This window comes from Delphinus delphis, chromosome 16, assembly GCF_949987515.2.
Source record: "Delphinus delphis chromosome 16, mDelDel1.2, whole genome shotgun sequence".
Taxonomy (NCBI): domain Eukaryota; kingdom Metazoa; phylum Chordata; class Mammalia; order Artiodactyla; family Delphinidae; genus Delphinus; species Delphinus delphis.
In genome coordinates this window covers 1,941,277-1,962,765 of record NC_082698.1, presented here as the reverse complement: position 1 = coordinate 1,962,765, position 21,489 = coordinate 1,941,277, and the positions used below count along the sequence as shown (strand labels likewise).

The 21,489-nt window shown below is 51.3% G+C and overlaps 1 protein-coding gene across 1 annotated transcript in view; it reads right to left on the bottom strand.

Moving 5' to 3' along the window:
- TCERG1L (transcription elongation regulator 1 like) overlaps positions 1-21,489 on the bottom strand; it is a 200,083-nt gene that overhangs the window by 39,006 nt on the left and 139,588 nt on the right. The window contains exons 7-8 of the mRNA XM_060033828.1: positions 15,854-16,008; positions 3,291-3,360 (exon numbers count right to left, since the gene is read on the bottom strand). Of these exons, the coding sequence (XP_059889811.1) occupies positions 3,291-3,360; positions 15,854-16,008 (225 nt within the window). The remainder of the gene's footprint in view (positions 1-3,290; positions 3,361-15,853; positions 16,009-21,489) is intronic.

Sequence of the window (21,489 nt, the reverse complement as noted above, 5' to 3'; positions counted from 1 at the left end):
AGAGATTTCTTTTAGTCACTTACCGTAAAAGGCTCCTGTACCAAATGGCCTAGAAACATAAACACATTTCCAAAGCCGTGGGGCCGATGATATTGAAAAAGTCAAAAAAGTAACTGCACCCTGTCACACTACAGAAAACCACTAGTTTAGCAGGAATCCCCTGGCTCGGCAGCTGGCAGAAACCGGCACCCCGTGAAGGGGCTGGAAGCCATACGTACCACTGACAGTTTCTTTACTAACGGGTTTTGTAAAGAGTGATCATTTCACTCTGGCTTTTAAACCAAATGACATACTTTTGCTGAATCCTTCAAATAATTCAACTCAATGATTTGAAATAAATTCTAAATTCTTTAAGTAGACAGCACATTTGAAAAGCAGGTCTGAACCAAAAACAACCTACACGTCAGAAACCAGCCGAACCCCTGGGCACTGCACACAGTGGGGAGACGCAAGCCATCAATTTTCCGGTCCCGGGGGAGACACACCATCGTGCGTCACAAACACGTTCCACTAAACAGTAAATAGCACGCTATCTGAAACCGCGCTTACCAGGCAGCTGAAGATACTTGGGGAATTTGAAAGCTTGTCATTGTGACATATTTCCCTTCCCAGGGAACTTTAGGAAAAGTTATCATCTGGACCTGAATCATATGCACAACTGATTTAACCCCACCTGTGTAAGAATATTCAAAATGTACATGAACCGGGCCAGGGTGTGGAAAAGACGCAGGGAGCACAGAGCTGCGTCCAGAATGTGCCCTGTGGTTGAGGCCAGGATATGGCCGCTGAAGACTCATAATTTGCAGAAGCATTTAAGTGCTTTCTGATGTGAAAAATTACACTATGTATACGAAAGGGAAGGTCAAAAGGGACTGATTTTGGCAGGTCCTCTGGAGCCTGGCCTCTTACTAGTTAGGCAGCGTCTACTAAATACAAGTGCCCAGAAGCAGCTGGAAGCTTGAGGAGTCTTTGGGCTTACTGACAACAACCTTCCCCAAAAGGACAAAAGTGCCAAGACGATGCTGGTGTCCATGCACCCGAGTGAAGAGCTCTGAGCGAGGGGCACACAGGCCCAGGCTGGGAGGCAGCTTTGGAAGAAGCCACGAGGGCGAGGCTTCCCCTAGAGTGGGCGCAGTTTGCAAAGCGGCTCAGAAGTGAATGACCAGGACTCACGGAACATTCCAGACCCTGAGTGCAGATCCCCAACTTCCGCTGAAACCTTTTCCCCCTGGATCTCAGTGGCAGAACAGAGTGACCCAGGGACCGAGGCCTGAACCATGGCGGGAGCCAGGTGCCTGGGCACCTGAGGGCCGAGGGGGCTTGGAATCATATGATGGCCAAAAGCTTCATGCAAACACCCGTGTTGGTTTCAGAGTCAGTGCTGAGTCACGGAAGAAGTCTTTCAGGTGATGAAAACCAAGACTAATGCTTTGACATTATTTCAATGCCAAGTGTTCAGAGTTTGGGGCCAGTCGCACGGGAAAACGAATAAAACTGGGTGATACAAGCAGACGTCCCCACTCCTTTGGAGCTAGCTGAGACCTCCCTCCTGCACGAGTTCAAAACGCATCCAGTAATGGCCGGAGTGCTGCTTCTCTTGTTCCTCAGGAAGCTCATCTTGTTTTTAAAATTATATACATATATCCAAAGATCACAGAGACTGGCTTAGCTGACAACCAGGGTGTGAACATAACAATAAAGAGATGACGCTTGATTTCCTTTCCTGGAGCCCTTGGTCCCCAATGAAGACACTTGGTGTCCATCCCCTGCGGCCCACGCAAGTGTCCTTTGACCCCAAAAGTGACTGTCTAAGCAGAGGATATGGGGGAGCAGAAAAACAGAGGCCTGGGCGATTGGGTGGGAGGTACCTTGCTCCAGCACCGCAGGGAGCCCCCGGTCCCGCCAAACTGCTGCCCCTGGTCTCCTTCACCCGCGGAAGGAGACCCCACCCTCCACCCAGACTGCCTTCCTGTCTTGGGAAGGACACTGCTTACCCTTCCCTGCATTGTTTCCAGAAAGTTCTGTGGTGTCTGCTTGGTACCAGTTAAAATGACAATATACCTGGGCCCTGGTCAGCGAAACAGTTTTGTGAGGGGTGCACAGTGGAAAAAGGCCAAAGGTGTTGAAATAAAAGGAATAATGTACCCACTTAGGACTAATTCTGTAGGCTTGTGTCTCCACAGGCACCCTGACCCCTGGCTGCCAGCCCTGCCTCCACTTCCTGTCTCCCTTCCTCTCCCACCGTCTTTCACCAGGAAGCCACAGGGCAAGGGTGGAAGAGGTGAGAACGGGCACCGGTTCTGAGTCAAGACTGCATCTTCCTCCATCACCGCGAACACTTGTTACTGCAAAAGGACTTCTTCTAAGGCGCATTTTTTTAAAGAGAAAATACGCACAGTGCAAACGTCCTGACAGCTGCTCGGGGATTCCTGCCGCAGGCCTGGGGTGTCCCATGATGGGGGCTGATAAATGGGCACCCGGTACAGGACCGAAGGCACTGCTAGGCTGGGATGAGGGCCATTCCCGCCGGGACACGGGAACCACGTTGGCTCAGGAAGTGGCCTCGTGGGTCCTGTTTTAGATTCGCTTTCCTCCTTCCCTGCCTCGTGCCTCCCACCTCCCCCTTCTGGGAACTTGGACACACAGACCCCGAATTTTACCCCTTTACGTAGAACTCAGTAGGAAAGGGACCACAGACCGGGCCTTCCGGGAGGGGAAAGCGGGAACCACCATTCCCCGCCCCCGGCTTGAAAGGAAGGGGCGGAGTTCCCTCCCTCCTGTGCTGTGGCCACAGGTAAACCGTAACAAGCAAACCTGGATGGAGAACGTATTCTCCTGGGGCCACAGGAAGTCACACGGGCAACATCTCACCAGGGCATCACCCACTTTGCAGATGAGAAGCCTGATGTGGGAGTGAAATTACTTTGCCCAAAGTCACTAAGCAAGGCAGACACGGAGCTGGACCTCCAGCCCGGGGCTGCCAGACGCACAACCCACCGCCCACCCAGCGCCACCTTCACCTCCGTGCTCTGTCCACTCCTCAGGGCCCCCAAAGCAAGGCTAGGGGTGAACGTGGCCCCGGGGAGGCCAGGGGAGGGGAGAGGACATCCAGGGTAGACCCGGGGCACCCAGAGCACGTTCTGCTAAGACAGACCTGGGACCTCCCGCCCTCTGTTTAGGGGTTGGACCCATCCTTGGATCAGTCAATAGAGTCACAGTGATCCCTTCTCTTTCTCCACCACCTAATCATCCCTCGAGAAAGATGCGCAGGAAAGCATGTGGCCACCTACCGATTCCTCTTGGTTCTCACGTGTGGGTCTTCCCTGCCGTCTTCGGAACTGGATCCATCGCCGGGCTTGGCTGAAAGAAAGCCAAGGTCACCTGTTAACACGGAGCCTGTGGCTTTGACAAACCGTTGGGAAGCATCACTTTCGAGCAGACTCATCTTGAAATTAAGAAAACAGACTTCCCTTAAAGATGGACCTCAAATCCTGTAACTACGCTCTCAGGGTGCACCCCTTTCATATTTCAGCAGAAGAGAAATCTGATGTGCTTTGGTGCAGAGAAGTCATCTCTAGCTGCTGGCTGTGTAGAGGCTGCTGGACCTTCCAGAAGGGCTGGAAGAGGAAGGGGCGTCCCCACCCCTCACAGGACTTAGGCCCTGGACCAGCTCTGCTAGCCACGCTGCCTTCACGTCCTTGTGCTTGAACCACAGACCCGGACTCCCCGCTTTGTCTCCTGCAATGAACAACCCGATTTCTCCTGCATGCGGCGTGCCCACCACTGCTGTCTACAAGTCTGCTTTCTAAAAGCTAAATTGATTTTGAAGTCGGGTCCCCTACTTACATCCTGAAGAGGCTGGCCCTATAAATGTTAGATGAGCTTTCGGAATGAAAAAGTAAAAAGGTGCTTTGGTGTTTCATATCTGTCTCCAAAAGGAAAGAGGAAAAATGAGTATAAAGATGGTTCTAGAGCATCATTGTTTCGGTGCTGACAGGTTGAATGAGGTCCAAACACTCCCTGGCATCACAACGGCCTCCTCGCCTGCTTTTTATTCTGTGTCTGTCATCCCCAAGAAACCACTTTCTCGTAACCACGTCCTGTGTGGGCACAGGGGCAAGGTTCTGGGCTCTGCAGTGCGTGACCCATGTCCTCACCCGCTGCCCCCGTCCCCCAGGACTGCTTGAACCCACGTCCTTCCTGAGGACGCTCTGTAATGAGCTCATAATGAATGTGAAGCTTATGGGAAAAAATATGAATTTCCACGACTGCAAAGCCCTCCACACCTTTTCTTTCCATAAAACCTGACGATTCTCCATTCGCGCGGTTTGAAATCCCAGCAGTGCCCCCTGCTCCGGCTCCAACCCCCATCTACTCTCCGGTTCGCTTTCGGTGCATCGCGTGGGGCTGCAGCGAGCTGAGAGGGTTGGGTTCTGGTGGCCTCTTCCCACCGACGGCCCATCCACAGCGGGTCCTGCCCAGTACAGCATTGTGGGACCAGTGGGCGCTCCCTCGGCGAGAGCCCAAGCCCAGGTGGGCCTTTCGGGGCTCTCCAGTGGGGCTCTCCCCACCTTGGCTCCAGTGACACGTGGGGCTGGATGATGGGGCGTCCCGTGCACCATAGGGTATTGGCAGCATCCCTGGTCTCTGACCCCCAGACGCCCGGCACCCCTCCCAGTACTGATAACCACAGATGTCTCCAGTAGTTGCCAAGTGTCCCCCAAGGGACAGAGCCTCACCCCACCCCCTGTCCCGATGAGAACCAGTGGTCTAGAGAGAGACCTTTGCGGTGACCGAGCTGACGGCAGGGGACGGGCTTTCTTCTTCACTCCCATGCTCTCTCCCCACGTGCCCATACGTGGCGCCGACAGTCAATCCCCTCTCTGCTGTGCCCCCAGAAGGCACACTTACCTCCCCGGCTCCTGCCCGGCTCTCCACCTCCGTGTCCCACGGGCCCCTCATCTCAGCACATTCCACCTGGATCTACCCTCGCTCCCACTCTCCCGTCTCAGCCTCCAGTCCGCCGACACCCCTCCACGTAGGAGCTGCGACTCTCCCTTACGATGCCCCTCCTGGCCCCCACTGGCTCTGGCTGGCTTTTGAAGAAGGAGTGGGTTGTGTTTGCTTGTCCTTCAGGCGGATACGCAGAGACATCATCATCAAGACATTTACTAAGGTGTAGACGAGGCAGCCCTTCCCCACACCCCGCACAGGACACACTCGGGAAGACCAAAGGCAAGCCAGGAAAACTGAAGAAATACTGTTTTTACGTGAGGTCACACAATTATAAAGATGTTGGTTATTTTCTAGGGTGTTTTTGTTCATTTTGAAGAATTCTATCACGAGTGAAGTTTCCTGATCAAGATTCAAAATTCAGAAGTCATAAAGGAAAACACAAATTTACTGCCTTTAAAAATACAAGACCAAAGGAATGTCAGGAAAAACGGTGGAATAGGGGACTCTCGGGTCCGTCCCTCCACCAAAACAGCTGCTGAACTGGAAAAGTGATGGGAGTCAAGTATTTGAGAACTCTGGAAGCTTCAACATCAAGGGCAGTGCTGGCTGCGGGGAGAGGCTGCTGTCCTTCAGCTGACCTCATAGACAACGGAACAGAAACTTCAGTTTGGGGACTGAAAGTGACAAGGAGTACACACATAAAAACTAGTTTGGGGGCTTCCCTGGTAGCGCAGTGGTTGAGAATCTGCCTGCCAATGCAGGGGACACGGGTTCGAACCCTCGTCTGGGAAGATCCCACATGCCGCAGAGCAACTAGGCCCGTGAGCCACAACTACTGAGCCTGCGCGTCTGGAGCCTGTGCTCCACAACAAGGGAGGCCGCGACAGTGAGAGGCCTGCGCACCGCGATGAAGAGTGGCCCCCATTTGCCGCAACTAGAGAGAGCCCTCGCACAGAAACGAAGACCCAACACAGCCATAAATAAATAAATAATTAATTTGGAAAAAAAACAAAAAACAAAAACTAGTTTGGAGGGACTTCCCTGGTGGTCCAGTGGCTGAGACTCTGCACTCCCAGTGCAGGGGGTCCGGATTTGATCCCGGATCAGGGAACTAGAGCCCGCATGCCGCAACTAAGACCCAGTGCAGCCGAATAAATACATAAATATTTTCACAAACTAGTTTGGAAAAGTCACAAATGGGCGGCTCCAACCCTCAACAAGCAGGAATCAGAAACCCTTGAGGAGTAGGAGAACCACGTTGCCAGTGTTGCCACGTCATCACACTCAGAAAGTCCAGATCTCGACCAAAACTACAAAGCATGCAAAGAAATAAGAAAGAAAGTATGGTCCATTCACATGAAAAAAAAAGAATTTGACAGCAACCATCTCTGAAAAAGCCCAAGTACCAAAATTCACTCAAAATGGCTGAAAGAGCTAAACTTAAGAGCTAAAACTATGCAAATCTCAGACAAAAACGTAGGGGCTAAAAGCCATGATGCTGGATTCGAAAATGGTCTCTTAGATATGACACCAAAACACTGGCAATAAAAGAAAAAAAATAGATAAACTGGACTTAATAAAAAATTTTAAATTTCTTGCATAAAAGAACACTATCAACAGAGTGAAAAAGCAAACCACAGAATGGGAACCACATTTGCAAATTAAATATCTGATAAGGGATTCATGATATATATAAAACCCCTACAACTCAGCCACAACAACTAAAACAACAACAGCCCAGTTACAAACGGGCGAAGACTTAAATGGACCTTTCTCCAAAGAAGACACGCAGAAAGCCCACGAAAAGGTGCTCAGCACGGAGTCATTGGGGAAATGGAAACCAAAACCGCAATGAGGTACCACTTCACACACTCTGATGGTAACAAAATAATAATAAGAAGAATTTTAAAAAGGAAGACAAGTGTTGGCAAATAGTATGGAGAAGGACGTGGAACCCGTGGGCACTAATGGTGGGAATGAAAGATGGGGCAGCTGCTGTGGTAAAAGGTTTGACCGCTACTCTAAGAGTTCAACATAGAATTACCATGTGAGCCAGAAATTCTACTCCTAGGTATGCACCAAAAAGAACTGAAAACAAGGATTCAAACAGGTATTTGTACGCCAACGTTCATGGCAGCATTATTCACAAGAGCAAACAAGTGGAAACAACCCGAGAGTCCATCAGCAGGTGAACCAATAAACAATGTGTGGTTTACCCTACAATGGAATACTACTCAGCTGTGAAAAGGAATGAAGCATTGACACGTGCTATAACACGGATGGGCCTTGAAAACGTTATGCTAAGTGAAATAAACCAGACACAAGTGGACAAATACTGCATGATTCCACTGACACGAGGCATATAGAACAGGCTAATCTATAGACATGGGAAGTAGAAGAGAGGTTACCAGGGGAATTATCAATAAACGGTTACAGGGTTTCTGTTTCGGGGGAGGAAAAAGATGGGAAATAATGGTGATGGTTACATAATACTGTGAAGGTATTACTGATAAATGCCTCTGAACTGGGCACTTAAAAATGGTTAAAAAGGCAAACTTCATGATATGCGTGTTTTACCACAGTAAGAAAAAAGTTCAAGATCAATTCGTTTTATGGAAAAAGAAATCAAAAGAAAAATATTGGAATCACACTATAGACAAAATATTGATCTCCTTGATTTACAGGACTCTGTATAATTCAATACGGAAGACAAACACACACTTCACAGGAATACAGAACAACACAAATGGCCAATCAACCAGTTGAAAGGTTCAATTTCACTCACAATTAAAGAAATGCCAACTGACACAATGAATGGGTCTAAAAACTTAAGATTGGATGATGTTCAGTGCTTATGAGAACAGGCAGAGTCTACTAGTGGGCATGTGAACTGGGTGATCTTCTAGGAGGACGATTTAGCAAAATATCTGTCAAAGTAAAATGCATGTACCTTTTGACCTGGCAATTCCAGTAATATGAATTTATACAAGAAAGTACTCGTAAAAATGCTCCTAAGATAAATATATGCGTACAAAGGTGTTCATATCAGCATTCTATGTGTGCATGAACAAACAGATGACCTACAAGTCCACCAACTGGAAAGAGTCATGGGTATCCAGCCGAGAGAGAGGGGAGAGAGAGAAAGAGAGAGAAGAGAGATGGGCTATGGGGGGAGCGGGGCTCAGAACACGGGGAGCCGGAAAGATGCCCACAATGGTGAAAAGCAGAAAGTGCAACATGTCAATTCCTCAGCTGTCCTACTAAAAATATATTCAATACATACTCACAGACATCTACCTATTTTCAAAATTTATTGTCTTATGCCCTTAACCGGCAAGGAAAGGCATGTACATTTTTTTAAAAAAGGCACTGAGCGGGCTTCCCTGGTGGCGCAGTGGTTGAGAGTCCGCCTGCCGATGCAGGGGACACGGGTTCGTGCCCTGGTCCGGGAGGATCCCACGTGCCGCGGAGCGGCTGGGCCCATGAGCCATGGCCGCTGCGCGTCCGGAGCCTGTGCTCCGCAACAGGAGAGGCCACAGCAGTGAGAGGCCCGCGTACGGCAAAAAAAAAAAAAAAAAAAAAAAAAGGCACTGAGCATACAGTGAGGCTGGAGCAGGTGGTCAAAGCTCTTCTGAGTCTGTGAGTCAAATGTCTTCCTTTGGGCAAGTGGAGGTGATGACCCCTATTATGTTCGGTCCCCTCTCTCAGAAGGGAGGGCACAATGTCTGGTTAAACTTGCTGGAGAACTGCAGGAGCGGATTTGTTGGGGGAGGGCATGTTTGCATTCAGAGGAGAACCCTGGTATGCGGCATACACCTGTGCCCCAGGCAGATGCAACTTGGAAGAGTCCAGGGCTGTAGTTGCCCCCGGGGACCTAGGAACAGTGGCGCACTGGCCTGTGAACTGCGCGAGTCCAAAGTTCACTCCTTAATGGCAGGTGCTGGTCACCAAGGCTGGGGTCGCGTCCATCACCTGAGCGGGCTCCGCTCCTCCGCTTCCAGACTCACTAGCTTTTTCCAGGGGAGCCGTATGCCCTTAACACAGATGAGCTTCCACCTTAACACACGTGAGCAAAGCACGTGACCTGAGATCTTCGGGAAGTTCTAGGGGCGTCTGCAAACATCTGGCTGAAAAGACTGACAGCGGGTCAAATAGCCTTGATATTCAAGAAATGCACAGTCTGCTCAGCGGAACAAGACCTCAAAGTTTCTCCACCCCTGGAAATGCTCACAGCCCACAAAGAGTGCTGGCCCGAGATGGGGCTGTCATAGCAGTGGGATGGCCCCTCCGGCCGAAGTTCGGTCCTTTCACCGGGGTGTCTGCAAACAAGGCAGTCTGGGAACCTAGCAGACAAAATGATGCAGTGCTTCCGTCCTGGTCTCTGCGAGTCATCGACCCCTAGTGGGTCGCCTGCCCAATGAGGCAGCGCTGAGCTGAAACCTTCGTCAGCTCCTGAGACTGTGAGCTGGGAACCCTGCCGAGAGAACGTGTGCTCTGCCCACCTGGTTCATTCACTGTGCAAAGAGGAGGCGCAGGCCAGGCTGCCAGGTGGCGGCGGGCTGTGGATGGAACACAGGTCCCAGGTGATGGTCAGGGCTCCTCCCACACAGCCAGGGCAGATGACTTCTGCATGGGGAGAGCCCCTCTCATCCACCTGAGTCCTCGCGGATGAACAACGAGGCACCTGTTTGCCACTTTGGAGAACACCCAGCATCTGCGTTTTCAGCAGTCCTGGGTCTTCTGGAGTACCGGGCACCTGGTCCCACTGTCACCGTCCCTGGGCAAACAGTGCTCGGGAACGTGACCCGTTCACAAGTCCTAGCTGGGATTACTCACAGGGACGGTTTCATGTCCTCCTTGGTGAAATGCATGTCATTGTCAATGTACATTTGTCTTGAATATAAACGACTGAAATGTTTACAGAGCAACTGAGGCCAAGTGACTTCCTGCCACGTGGAAGCGCCAGGCTCCCCGCACCTGACTGTCCTGTGTCAGGCACAGGGAGCAAAACGATTTCCAGAAGCTCCTTTTTATCGTATGCTCGTAAGATGCCCGGCGAGGCCGCCCCTCCTTAGCTAGATCTGGAGTCAGACCCTCTGGGGGGCAAACCCTGGTCCCGCACTGGATAGAAGTGTGACCTTGAGCACGTCAGTTGGTCTCTTTCTTTAATTCCCTCTTCTGTAAAACAGGTATAAAGATGATGGATTGCAGAATAATGGCCTCCAAGGATGTCCACAACCTGATCCCTGGAACCTGTGAATACATTAGGTTGCGAGGCGAGGGGGATGAAGGTTCCTAACCGGTCGACCTTGAGACGGTGGTGAGCCTAAGCCATCCAGAAGGGCCCAGTGTCATCACAAGGACCCTGAACAGCGGAAGAGGGAGGCGGAAGACTCAGCCAGAGAAAAGGGCTGAAGGTGCATTGCTGCTGCTTTGGAGCCGGTGGGCAGGGCCATGGAGCCCAGGAAACCAGGGGGCCTCTTGAAGCTGGAAGAGGCAGGGGAACGAGTTCTCTCCTAGTGCCTCCGGAAAGAGTGCAGGTCCAACAACAGCAGTGAGACGTAAGCTGGGCTTCTGAGCTCCAGGACTGGAAGGTAATACATTGGTGTTGGTTTACGCCACTGAGTTTGTGATGATGTGTTACAGCAGCAAAAGGAAGCTGAGACAGATGGTGCCCACCTCCTGCGGCTGCGGTGAGCATGAGGAAACAAGCGCCCCTTTTCCCTGCAGGTTCCCTCCCCGCTCCCCCCTCAGCACTTCTCGCCCCCCCCCAACGCTCACCTCCCCCCGCCCCAGCCCCGCTTCCTGTCCTCCTCATCCACTGGGAGGCACCCGAGGGAGACGAAAGTCAGGAGAGAGGGGCTGGGAGACACTCCTCCTAATCTCTGTCCCCGTCTCCTGTCTCCCCCACCCCAGAGGATGGGCCCACAGGCGTTTCATCTGATCGCCCTCTGATACACCCACCAGACTGCGCCAAACCCTCCCAGCAGAAGGGACGGAACCCCGCTCTGTACGGTGCAGGGGACCAGGCAGCAGGTGCCTCAGCCAGACTGCAGGGAGATTTCTACCTCGGACAAGAAAAGAGGTCGCCTGCCATTGCAGTCAACGAAGAATGTTTGTTTGACCGCTGACAAGCCATGAGCCACAGCAGCTGTCCTGATGGTGGGCCCTGAGGGGACTTCAGGATGGAGAAAAGCAGGATACCGGCCCTAGATAGTTGAGATGCATATCTAAGGAATGATTTCAATGAGCCCAGACTCTGGGATCTTCCCACAGAAAAGCACTGGAATCATTCACTTGAGATGTCTGGTTTTTATGATTAGCTGTAATCTTTGATGTTCCATTAAATGTGTGTGTCGTTTTTGTTTTTCCTCAACAAAACCTCCTACATACGCTGGCTCCTTCCCTGGCCTCTTTGGAGCAGATCCTCAGAGCCATCTGAGAGGCTGTCCCCCTGGCTTTCAGTCCTCAGTAGGTCCCCGAATAAAACGTTAACTCACAACTTTCAGTTTTCCTTCAGTCTACACTCCCCATCGCTCAGAAGAGAGGTCTTTGGTGCTGCAGGTAAATACAGTGGAAGAACTGAGCCGCTAAGAGATCTGAGAAACGCTGAAGCTGGCGGAAAAACACGCATGGGTGTGGTACCCTCCACGCTGCAGAGCCTGTAGCAGCCCCGAGAGCATCAGGACAGAGAACGGATGCGGGGTGAAGGCGGTACTTCTCGTTTCACGTTAGCTCAACGGGCCCTTATTCCCAACTAACAGTGTGTCTGCTAGAGACCTAAACAATCTGGATGTGCTGCAAGATAATTAGGAAATAATTCAGGCCTTCATCTGAACCTCTCAGCAATGAAAACAGAATGGAGAAAAAGGCGAATTTTCCCTTAGTTCCTGAATGATGAACTGCTTAGCACTTTTGGCATCCCGGTATCCTTTTCCCCGTAGTTGTCTGACACTCTTAGCTCTCCCTTCCACAGCTGACATTCCTAGTACACACACACACACACACACACACACACACACACACACACACACGCCCCTTCAAACCTACTAGCAGTTAAACGTGGCAGTGATTTTGTCAAATTCATTTATTTCATTTGTCTATTGAAAAATAATCAATATCAACTGGAATGTTTAATGCTTCCATTTCAGGAGAGAAACAGGCTTTAATACTCAAATCTATAATGACTCAGAGTTGAACAAAATGTGAAAAACAAAATTCTACACTGAGAACAATCTCTTCTAGAGCTGGTTCTTATAAAAATTAGGGTCAAATCATTGGGTGAATCATGATGGATGACCAGCCAGGGAAAAACGCCCCTTGCTGGTGGCCTGAGGTCACCCACTCTGCCTGCTCTTTGCTAATTAGTCCTCCAGAAATACCTCCTGTCCTCTTTCGCAGCAAACAGAACAATTGAGGTGAGTGGCTCTCAGGAAATTAGAAGTAATGCATTTAAATGCCAATTCTACTCCGCAAGGGCAAGTTGAGAATTGAGGTCATTTGCATACCTTTAAGATTCAGGTTAAAATACACTGGTTTAAGGCAGTGTCTTCCTCTTTTTATAAGAGTAAGTAAGGTTACAGCTCATTTTGTAACTGCTTGTAAGTTTACAATCGCACATCTATCGAGATAGAGTAGTTAAGGGGCCGCCATTATAAAGGCGGCACACAAAATGACTTGATATGTTAAATCTATGAGAATCAGGTATTTCCGGTTGTGTCTGTTAGATTTAAGGTTCCATTCTCCACCTTTTTAAGTGTAAAATGAGATTCAGGTCAGCAGAGTGAAGTGGAGCCATGATCTATGATCCAGATAATTCAATTAATTATACAAGGAGGCCATTGGACCAACATCTAAGCCAGCAGAAGCCTCAAGGCTACAAATCGATGGAAACGCTAAGGAGGACCAGGCTCGGCAGCTGGCCGGGCTTTACCTGCCACCCGTCAGGTGATCTCCTTTCTCTGCTTCTGCACCTTCACCAGGTCAGCCTTCCCAGGCTCTAACCACGTCCAGCCTGATGCTGTGGGATTGGAATCGATTTTTGCTCAAATGAACTCCTCGCGTTTCTGACATGCCTGCTACTCTTTTAACGCTGTCTTCCACGTACAGTCCTCACAAGCCTTGAAAGGGCAGAAGACTCAGTGGGGGACTCTGCAGACCCCTCTCTGCTCTCGCAGCCCTGACTCGACTGGGTCCAGAGGAGAGAAACAGGCCAACAACTGTATGCTGACCGCTAATGAGTGCCTTCCTTGCTCATTCCTTCCAGGCCTTGGGAAAGAAAAAGAAACAGCACCTAATTATCTCCAAGAATGACAGCAGAAGAAAGGAGCAAGGAATCTGCCTGCATTGTTTGCGTCTACCAAGAAAATAAACATCATGGCTGTGACAAACTGCACCCAGGGCTTCCCTGGGGGCGCAGTGGTTGAGAGTCCGCCTGCCGATGCAGGGGACGCGGGTTCGTGCCCCGGTCCGGGAGGATCCCACATGCCGCGGAGCAGCTGGGCCCGTGAGCCATGGCCGCTAAGCCTGCGCGTCCGGAGCCTGTGCTCTGCAACGGGAGAGGCCACAGCAGTGAGAGGCCCGCGTACCGCAAAAAACAAAACAAAACAAACTGCACCCGACTGTCCTTGAGGTCTGTAGGTCTCAGGACACCCCCTCCCAGGGTGTGCTGTTCTCTCTTGCCCAGAGTGAGGGCCTTGGGATATGGGTGTCTGCGAGGGGTTTGGGGTTCAAGCCTCCATTCAGCATGCAAAGCACCCCTTTTAAAAATGGATGCCACTGAATCAAAGGAGGAAACAAAATCACAAACCCAATTCTTACTGTCTCTGAGCACAGCTCAGTGTTACAGACTCAGTTGGATGTGCACCTAGAACGTTCCTTCTTCTCCACAGCAGTTGACCTGAGTTGACTCTTGGCAGCAGGTGGGGTGGCGGGTACAGGGGTTTACTCTTTATCTTAAGTGGGGGGGCCTATTAACCGTGCCAATCTCTCCGTCCTAGCAAACTGCTACCAGCTTTGCAAGAACAACCTTTCCCATGTCTTTCAGCACTGATAAAAATGTTAAAACTTTTATGATACCTTTTCCTAAATCTCCATTCAAATACCTCTGGCTCTCACTAAAAATGGGGGCTGGTCTCTGTCATCTGTGTTAGCCCCACCTGAGGCGGAATCAAAACTATCACTGCAAACCCAATAAAACACCCACAGAAATAAACAAACGCTTCTTCAAGGGGTCAAGCTCCTATGTCCGGGCCTTTCAGTCAAGCTCTGCGGGTCAATCAGGGAGAACTGCTGATCTCAAGTTTCCCCAGTGAAGCCAGTACCGTTTCAACCCCTGCGCTCAGGGAGTGGGCCTTTCCCAACACAGCAGCTGATTAAAAATGTACGAGCTCGAATCGGAAAGGATCCTTTCTGAAAATGTTAAGTGTTCTCCTCTGACTCTTGGGGAAACGAGATTTGCTGGGGCATCATTGGGAACAGTCAGCCTCTGCGAGCATCCTATTCCTCTACAGCTGAGAAGAATCTTTCTCCTCTCCACATGCACTTCCACTGAAATCAAGCATCCCTTCAAATAAGGAACGGATGGATTTCATACAAAGCTCTGAAGTGGGTGTGTGAGGAGGAAGGGTTACGTGCTCCCATTCGTGGCATGCGGTCTCAAGGGGCGTTCCTATGACATTTGGAACAAAAATTAAATGCTGGAGGAAAAAAACCAAACAGGAATTAGTACATCAAAATGACCACCATGCGTGAGCTTGAAAGGTGAGACTTTTCTGCATTTTCTAAAATGTTTAACCAGTACACACTAATTTGAGAGTAGAAAACAGATTTTAAAAGCAAAAAAAAAAAAAAAAAGTTAAATGCAGGCTAATGTCTGTGCTGGAAAGGAAGTTTTGAGTGGCTGACAGATGAGAGGGCTTCCCCAGGTTAGTAACTTCATGCGAAAAGAAAGTCATTAGAGAAATGCAAATCAAAACTACAGTGAGGTATCACCTCACACCAGTCAGAATGGGCATCATCAGAAAATCTACAAGCAACAAATGGTGGAGAGGGTGTGGAGAAATGAGAACCCTCTTGCACTGTTGGTGGGAATGTAAATTGATACAGCCACTATGGAGAACAGTATGGAGGTTCCTTAAAAAACTAAAAATAGAACTACCATACGACCCAGCAATCCCACTACTAGGCATATACCCTGAGAAAAACATAATTCAAAAAGACACATGCACCCCAATGTTCATTGCAGCACTATTTACAATAGCCAGGTCATGGAAGCAACCTAAATGTCCATTGACAGACGAATGGATAAAGAAGATGTGGCACATATATACAATGGAATATTACTCAACCATAAAAAGGAATGAAATTGGGTCATTTGTAGAGACGTAGATGGACCTAGAGACTGTCATACAGAGTGAAGTAAGTCAGAAAGAGAAAAAAAATATTGTATATTAATGCATTTATGTGAAATCTAGAAAAATGGTACAGATGAACCCGTTTGCAAGGCAGAAATAGAGATGTAGAGAACAAACGTATGGACACCAAGGGGGGAAAGCGGGGGCAGGGGGTGGGATGAACTGGGAGATTGGGATTGACATATATACACTAACATGTATAAAATAGATAACTAATAAGAACCTGCTGTATACAAAATAAATAAATTAAATTAAATTAAAAGAAAAAAAAAGAAAGCCAGAGCCTCCCCCTTGGAAGGATCAGTGTTTCTGCAGAAAGCACCACAGAAACTTAATGACTAAATTCTGAAACAGGGAACACGATTCCTTCAAAATCAACAGCCGACATAACCGGGAGAACCCTGCTTCCCTTTCACGCGCACTGGGAATGTACAGTTCAGACTCTCATAAAACTGGGCTCACAGGGCCCGTCTCTTAGTTACTTGTTGCTGCCTCCAGCTTGCGCTTGTGGGGAGGGTCTTCGATGATCCTGTTGAGGTCCCCGCGGTTTCTCAAGTCCATCGGCTTCTCCCAGACGGACAGCTGCATCGTCGGGTTGAAGAAGAAAACCCGGTCATCGCCCGTCCAGACCACACACCTGTGTGAATCGAGAAACTCCTCTAAGTTTCCCTCGAAGACCCTCGGCATGAGCCCTGCCTCAAAAAGCCCTTCAGGGCTGAAATCCACACATTTGCGAAGGTTATTTACGCTAAGTATGAATGACAGTAGCCATGTCTGGCTTTCAGGGTGATTTACAGCTATTTCTCATATGTGATCTCATTTGATTCACAGGTAGACATCGTCCTCACCTTCATTTTACCGGTAAGGACACCAAAGTTCAGAGAAGTAAGCGGCTTAACCGGACCCCAGGAGGTCTGAGCTCTTCCTGTAGGCCAGCTCTCTCCTTTTAGCGGAATTCCCGCTCTGGCCCTGGATCCAGGGACCGAGTAACATGGAGCGTGGTGCCCGGTAAACCTCCCTGGCTGGGCGCTGCCCGTGCGGCAGGGTTCACAGGCCCTGGAGGCCCACACAGGCGGGCAGCTCACCCTCTGCAGCAGAGAAGTAGCACATGGGCCGCTTGAATCAGCCTGAGCCTCAGCTCAGGCCTGGTGTGTTTTCAGAAGAGCAGGGAATTAAGCTTTGCGTTTTCACGTGTAGGATTCTAAAATCTCCGAAAGGAATAGTATGCAATTTTAAGACCTCTTATCTGTGAAAGGTTATCAGGGAGGAGAAAAGGATTACAAAGGAAAAATAGTGAAGAAAAGAAAAACAGAAGAAAGGAAACGCTTCCTTCCTAAGGAATACGTCTGTAACGCGGGAACGCACACAGGAATTCAGATTTGGCCTCAATGTGTCCCAACAAACAAGGCCAGTTAAGGCCACCAGACTGGCCTCTGGCTGTGTCCTGTGACCAGTCTTGTGATGGTGCAGAGAAATGAGCTCTGTGCCTGTTTCTGGTCTGGGCCTTCCAGAAGATTCCTCTTGGGCAAGGCCTCTCCCCCTCCCGGACCTCAGCTTCCCCCAGTGGCCTCTGAGGGCCCTGAAAGCTCCAGGACTCTCCTCAGGCACCTCAGAAGCTGCGGGAAGGGGCAGGACAAGTCCACGTGACCTGAAACCCTCTGATCTTTGATTACTCTCTAGGGGGAGACTGATCAGGGACACTTCTGGGCGGTGCCAGGGCTCCCAGCAACCAGCTCCGGCCCTACCAGACAGACACACGTGGGTGTCTGCCCTCTCTCTGCATCTGAGCCAGCACAGCCACTCTGCTTCCCAAAGAGAAAATCATTTCCACCCTTGAATCTCCATGCTCAGCCCAGCCGGCCACTTCCCACAGGCCGGACAGAGGGTTCAGGGGACGAGCCTCATGTTAGGGAAACTCTGTACAGACCAAGTTCCTTCGTAGAAATGACCTTGAGATGGTCTGCTTGACTTACTACCCGGCCAGGCCAGGTTCATGGGAGTGGTGGACCGAATAATGGCCCTGAAGAGGTCCACATCTGACTCCCTAGAACCTCTGAATGCTACCTTACATGGCAAAAGAGACCTCGCAGATGTGATTAAGTTAGTATCTTGAGATGGGGTGAGTAGCCTGGACTGTACAGGTGGGTTCAGTGTCATCACATGGTCCTCATAAGAGAAAAGGGGGGGGGGTCCGAGTCAGAGAAGGTGTGAGGACAGAAGCAGAAGTAAGACAGACAGACAGGCAGACACACGCACACACCTGGGGTGGGTGGGTAGAGGGAGAGAGAAATTGGAAGATGCTCCACTGCTGGCCTTGAAGTTAGAGGAAAGGGCTAAGGAATGCCGATGCTTCTAGAAGCTGGGAAGGCCTGGACCAGATCCTTGCCTGGAGCTTCCGGAGGGAACCAGCCCTGCCCACACCTGGATTCAGCTCCGTGGGGTCCGTGTTGGATTCTGACCTCCAGAGCAATGAGATGACAGATTTGTGGAGATGAAAGCTCTGAGTCTATGGTAGACTACCTAGCGCGCTTCACCTCTGGCCCCTCTCCGTCCTGGGTGCCAGCATCCGGGCCTGCCTCCCTCTAGCAGAGACCCAGACCCCAGCACTGTGCCCACAGCATTGGCCCCTGCTGGCCTGGTCAGCCAGGTGGAAGGCCATGACCCGCCTCTTCGGTGGACACACGCTCCAGCTCTAGACCTGCCCTTGACCTTCAGGTGACCTTGAGAGCCACCCTCACCCTCTGTGGCCTTCGTCCCATCATCTGCGTAGGCGGGGGCTGGAGTGGAGATTTGTGCTGTTCTGACATGCTCACCGCTGTGGGAAAATTCAGGCAAGACACGAGGGTCCCGCCTTTCTTAGACGATGGGCGGCTCCTGGGCCCACAGAGGCTGGAAGTCGAGGGGCAACGCAGGCAAACTGGACTAGATCCCTGCCTATGGATTGGATCGCCCCCAGCCCCAGCGAGCCCAGGCAGGGGACAGGTAACCTCTCGGGGCCTGGAGGAAGCTGCGTGCCTTTTGGTGCAGAACTCAGCTGGCATAAGACGTTTTTATCGAGTATAAAGCTGCAGGTAATTATGCTGTGCTGTAGGTTACGTATAGCTCCGCCCTGAGTGAATGTCAAGTAAGAGGCGAGCAGACCGGCAGCAGCACAGGGGTGATGGCAGGTCCCACCCGGGCACCCCCCTCCCTGTTGAGCGCATTGAATCAGGTTTGTCTGGGGCACAAAGGCAGCTGCCCACTCGCCCAATTCAGGCTTCTGAAGCCTTCTTTGGCTGGGCTGTGGCTGGAAAGATTTGCTCCAAGACCAAAGCTCCTGGCAGCCACCAGGCTCCGTTCGTAACAGTCTGGCTTGAATTTTTTTTTTTTTCATGATGTTTGACTTTACTTGGCCCGAGTGAAAACTTCTAGAAGCATCTTTGGCTCCCTGCATCCCTGTCTATACACTTGAAAAATTTAGGAGCTGCCGTGTGGACCCCAGGACCCCTGACCTCACTTGTAGGACAACGAAGTTCTGCAGCTGATACACCTGACAGGTACCGCTGTCCTGGCAGGAAGTCATCCTGTCCCCACCACCCAAACACACACAAACACGCACACACCAGAGATCTGGGCTTCACAGCCCAGCCCCCAGCAGCCTCATGCCCACAGCTGACTGGTCTATTCCCTCCTCTAAGAGTCATAGAGGGGAGCTGGCGGGGGGGGGGGCGTGCACGCAGGAGCCCAAGGGCGTGGAGACCTGCCTTCCAGGACGGGGAGCTGGGGGCGGAGACGTGCACGCAGGAGCCCAAGGGCGTGGGGACCTGCCTTCCAGGACGGCTCTGTGTCTCAACACCTCAGCCAGCGAATTCAGTCTCCTGGGCCTCAGTGGGCGAGGCTCTAGCCCCAGGTGATTTCTTAAATCCCTTCTGACTTGTATTCTAGCTTCTGTTCTTGTCTCCTAATTTTCAAGTTCGGTCCAGGGCCCCAGTCATGGTCAAGTCGGTGCCCTCCCCCTGGATCAACCTCATGGGCAGGCGCACCCACCCCCAGCCCCCTGAGCTGGTCTGCCCTGGGCTACGGAGAGTCGTGCTCAGTGGGTCACTGCCTCATCTGGAGACCACGCCCACCCCAGGGCCGCCTCCCCTAACAGCCAGGGGGTGAAAGCATGGGACAAATCCAGGTGTTCATGGCCCAAGGCACCCAAGGTTTGGCCTCCAGCTGAGACCACATCCTCGCTTAGCCCAGCCCCCTCCTGTCCTGCGTCCCCACTGCCCCACCCCTGGAAATCACTCCTCAGGTAACTGGTAACTCACAGGCACCCAGAGCGCTGTCCCAGGTGCTGCTTCTGGGGACCCCGACTCAGGACAGACCCCAAAGGTGAGGAAGGACTAAGTATTCAGGAAGACCTTCCGAAAGCAAGGCAGCAGGTGGTGTCTGGGACGGGCCACCCTCCCCCACCACCTCCCTCTTCCCTAAAGACCTTTACTCTGGGTTTTCAAAGATGAGACCTGGTCCCACCAAACCCAGCACCGCCATCGCTACAGCAGCTGAAGGACCCAGGGAGCGATGCGCCTGCTGAGAAAGTGCAGTCAACTAGGATCTGCCCACGTGGGAAATGTAACTCCATCCCACAGGGGACAGGGTATTTCAGCGAGAATTACTGAGGAGCCGGCAGCCTCGGACGCAGAGGCAGGGAGGTGGTCATGTGTCCATGGGCGCAGAGAGAGCAGCCCCAGGGCAACCGCCCAAAGGCTGTGAGAGACCAGCCTCAGCACACCCCAGTCCTCCCACTGGCTCTGCAGGGCGTCCCGAGGTCCTGGAGCTGGGGGCCTGCCGGACATGAGAAGGTTCCGGTCGGCAGGGGCAGGGCCTGGGTAATAAGAAGCAGCTGGAAATGGGTGAGTGAAGGTGTCCCGGCCCCTGGCTGCGGGGAACGGGCCCCGTCCTGTGCTGCTGCGGGGTGAAGAGCAACGGAGTTTCAACTTTCAGCCCCGGTAGATGCTGACAGATGTCACCTCCACCTGATGCTGGGCTGAGGGCAGACGGCTCAGCTGGGAAGGTGTCCTTCCCCGAAGAATCGGATACACTCAGACACAGGGAAACATGTGCTCCAAAAAGTCCCCCTGACGCGAGGCCCCACATGTTCTTTATCAGGTGGACACAGTTCAGCATCTCAGTTTCCTGGGTACCCGCCCCTCTGGCTCCAAGCCTGGCTATTAAGAAAGAAGCTTTCCATTGGGGGATTGACTTGGGCCAATTCTTCCCCGATGCTGGATGGGTCTGTGTTTTACCTTTGCTGCCTCGGGGATGCACTGACTCTGTAAGCGCCCGGGGCTGTGTCCACGGACGCCCACACCACACCTTCGTCGCAGGGAAGAGCCAGTGCCCAGGACCACGGTGTAGGAAACATTCACAACCTCCTACTTTCACCACCCACTGAGCCTCTCCAGCGAGGGAAGAGAGGAGCTAATTAGGGACTTAATAGGGGATTATTACCTGGGAGATAGAGGAGTGGCAACAATTAGCACGGCACATGTTCCTATCTAGGCTACAAAAAACCCAGTTCCTGTGCCGTAGGGACACGTGTGGGACTGAAGCAAGGAGCTGGTGGCCAGGTAAATAAACATGATTCCCCAAGAGAAATCTGCTTATCCACCTGTTACGGTTGGTCTCGGCTAGACCAAGCCAGCTGTGACACGCAAAATTAATTTTATGTATCGTTTTATGCACATTTTAAGTAATATGTATACGTTCCTCTGCTTTAATCACTGCTGTAAAATTTCTGGATGGTTGCCACATTCCCTCTTCTCTTTATCTGTCCGCAGATCCCAGAGGACATAATTAGTGCACCAGAGTTAGTTAGGTCCAGTACAAAGCATCCAGACTTAGCAGCCCTGTTATAGGAAGATCTGGACTTTAGCGCATGGAATCGGGGACTGCTGGTTTGTCATACAAAAGGATCCCTGCACTCACTTTCACATTGCAAATCCAGATGTTTACGGGTTCTGCAAGATGGAAGTCATCTTTGCTTCTCTCTCCAAGCGTCCATCTCAGCCCAGTGGGGAGAGGGGTACATGCCTTGCCACCCCCGACAGAGACACACCTAGGTCCCTCTCTGCACCTGTTGCTTGCCCCC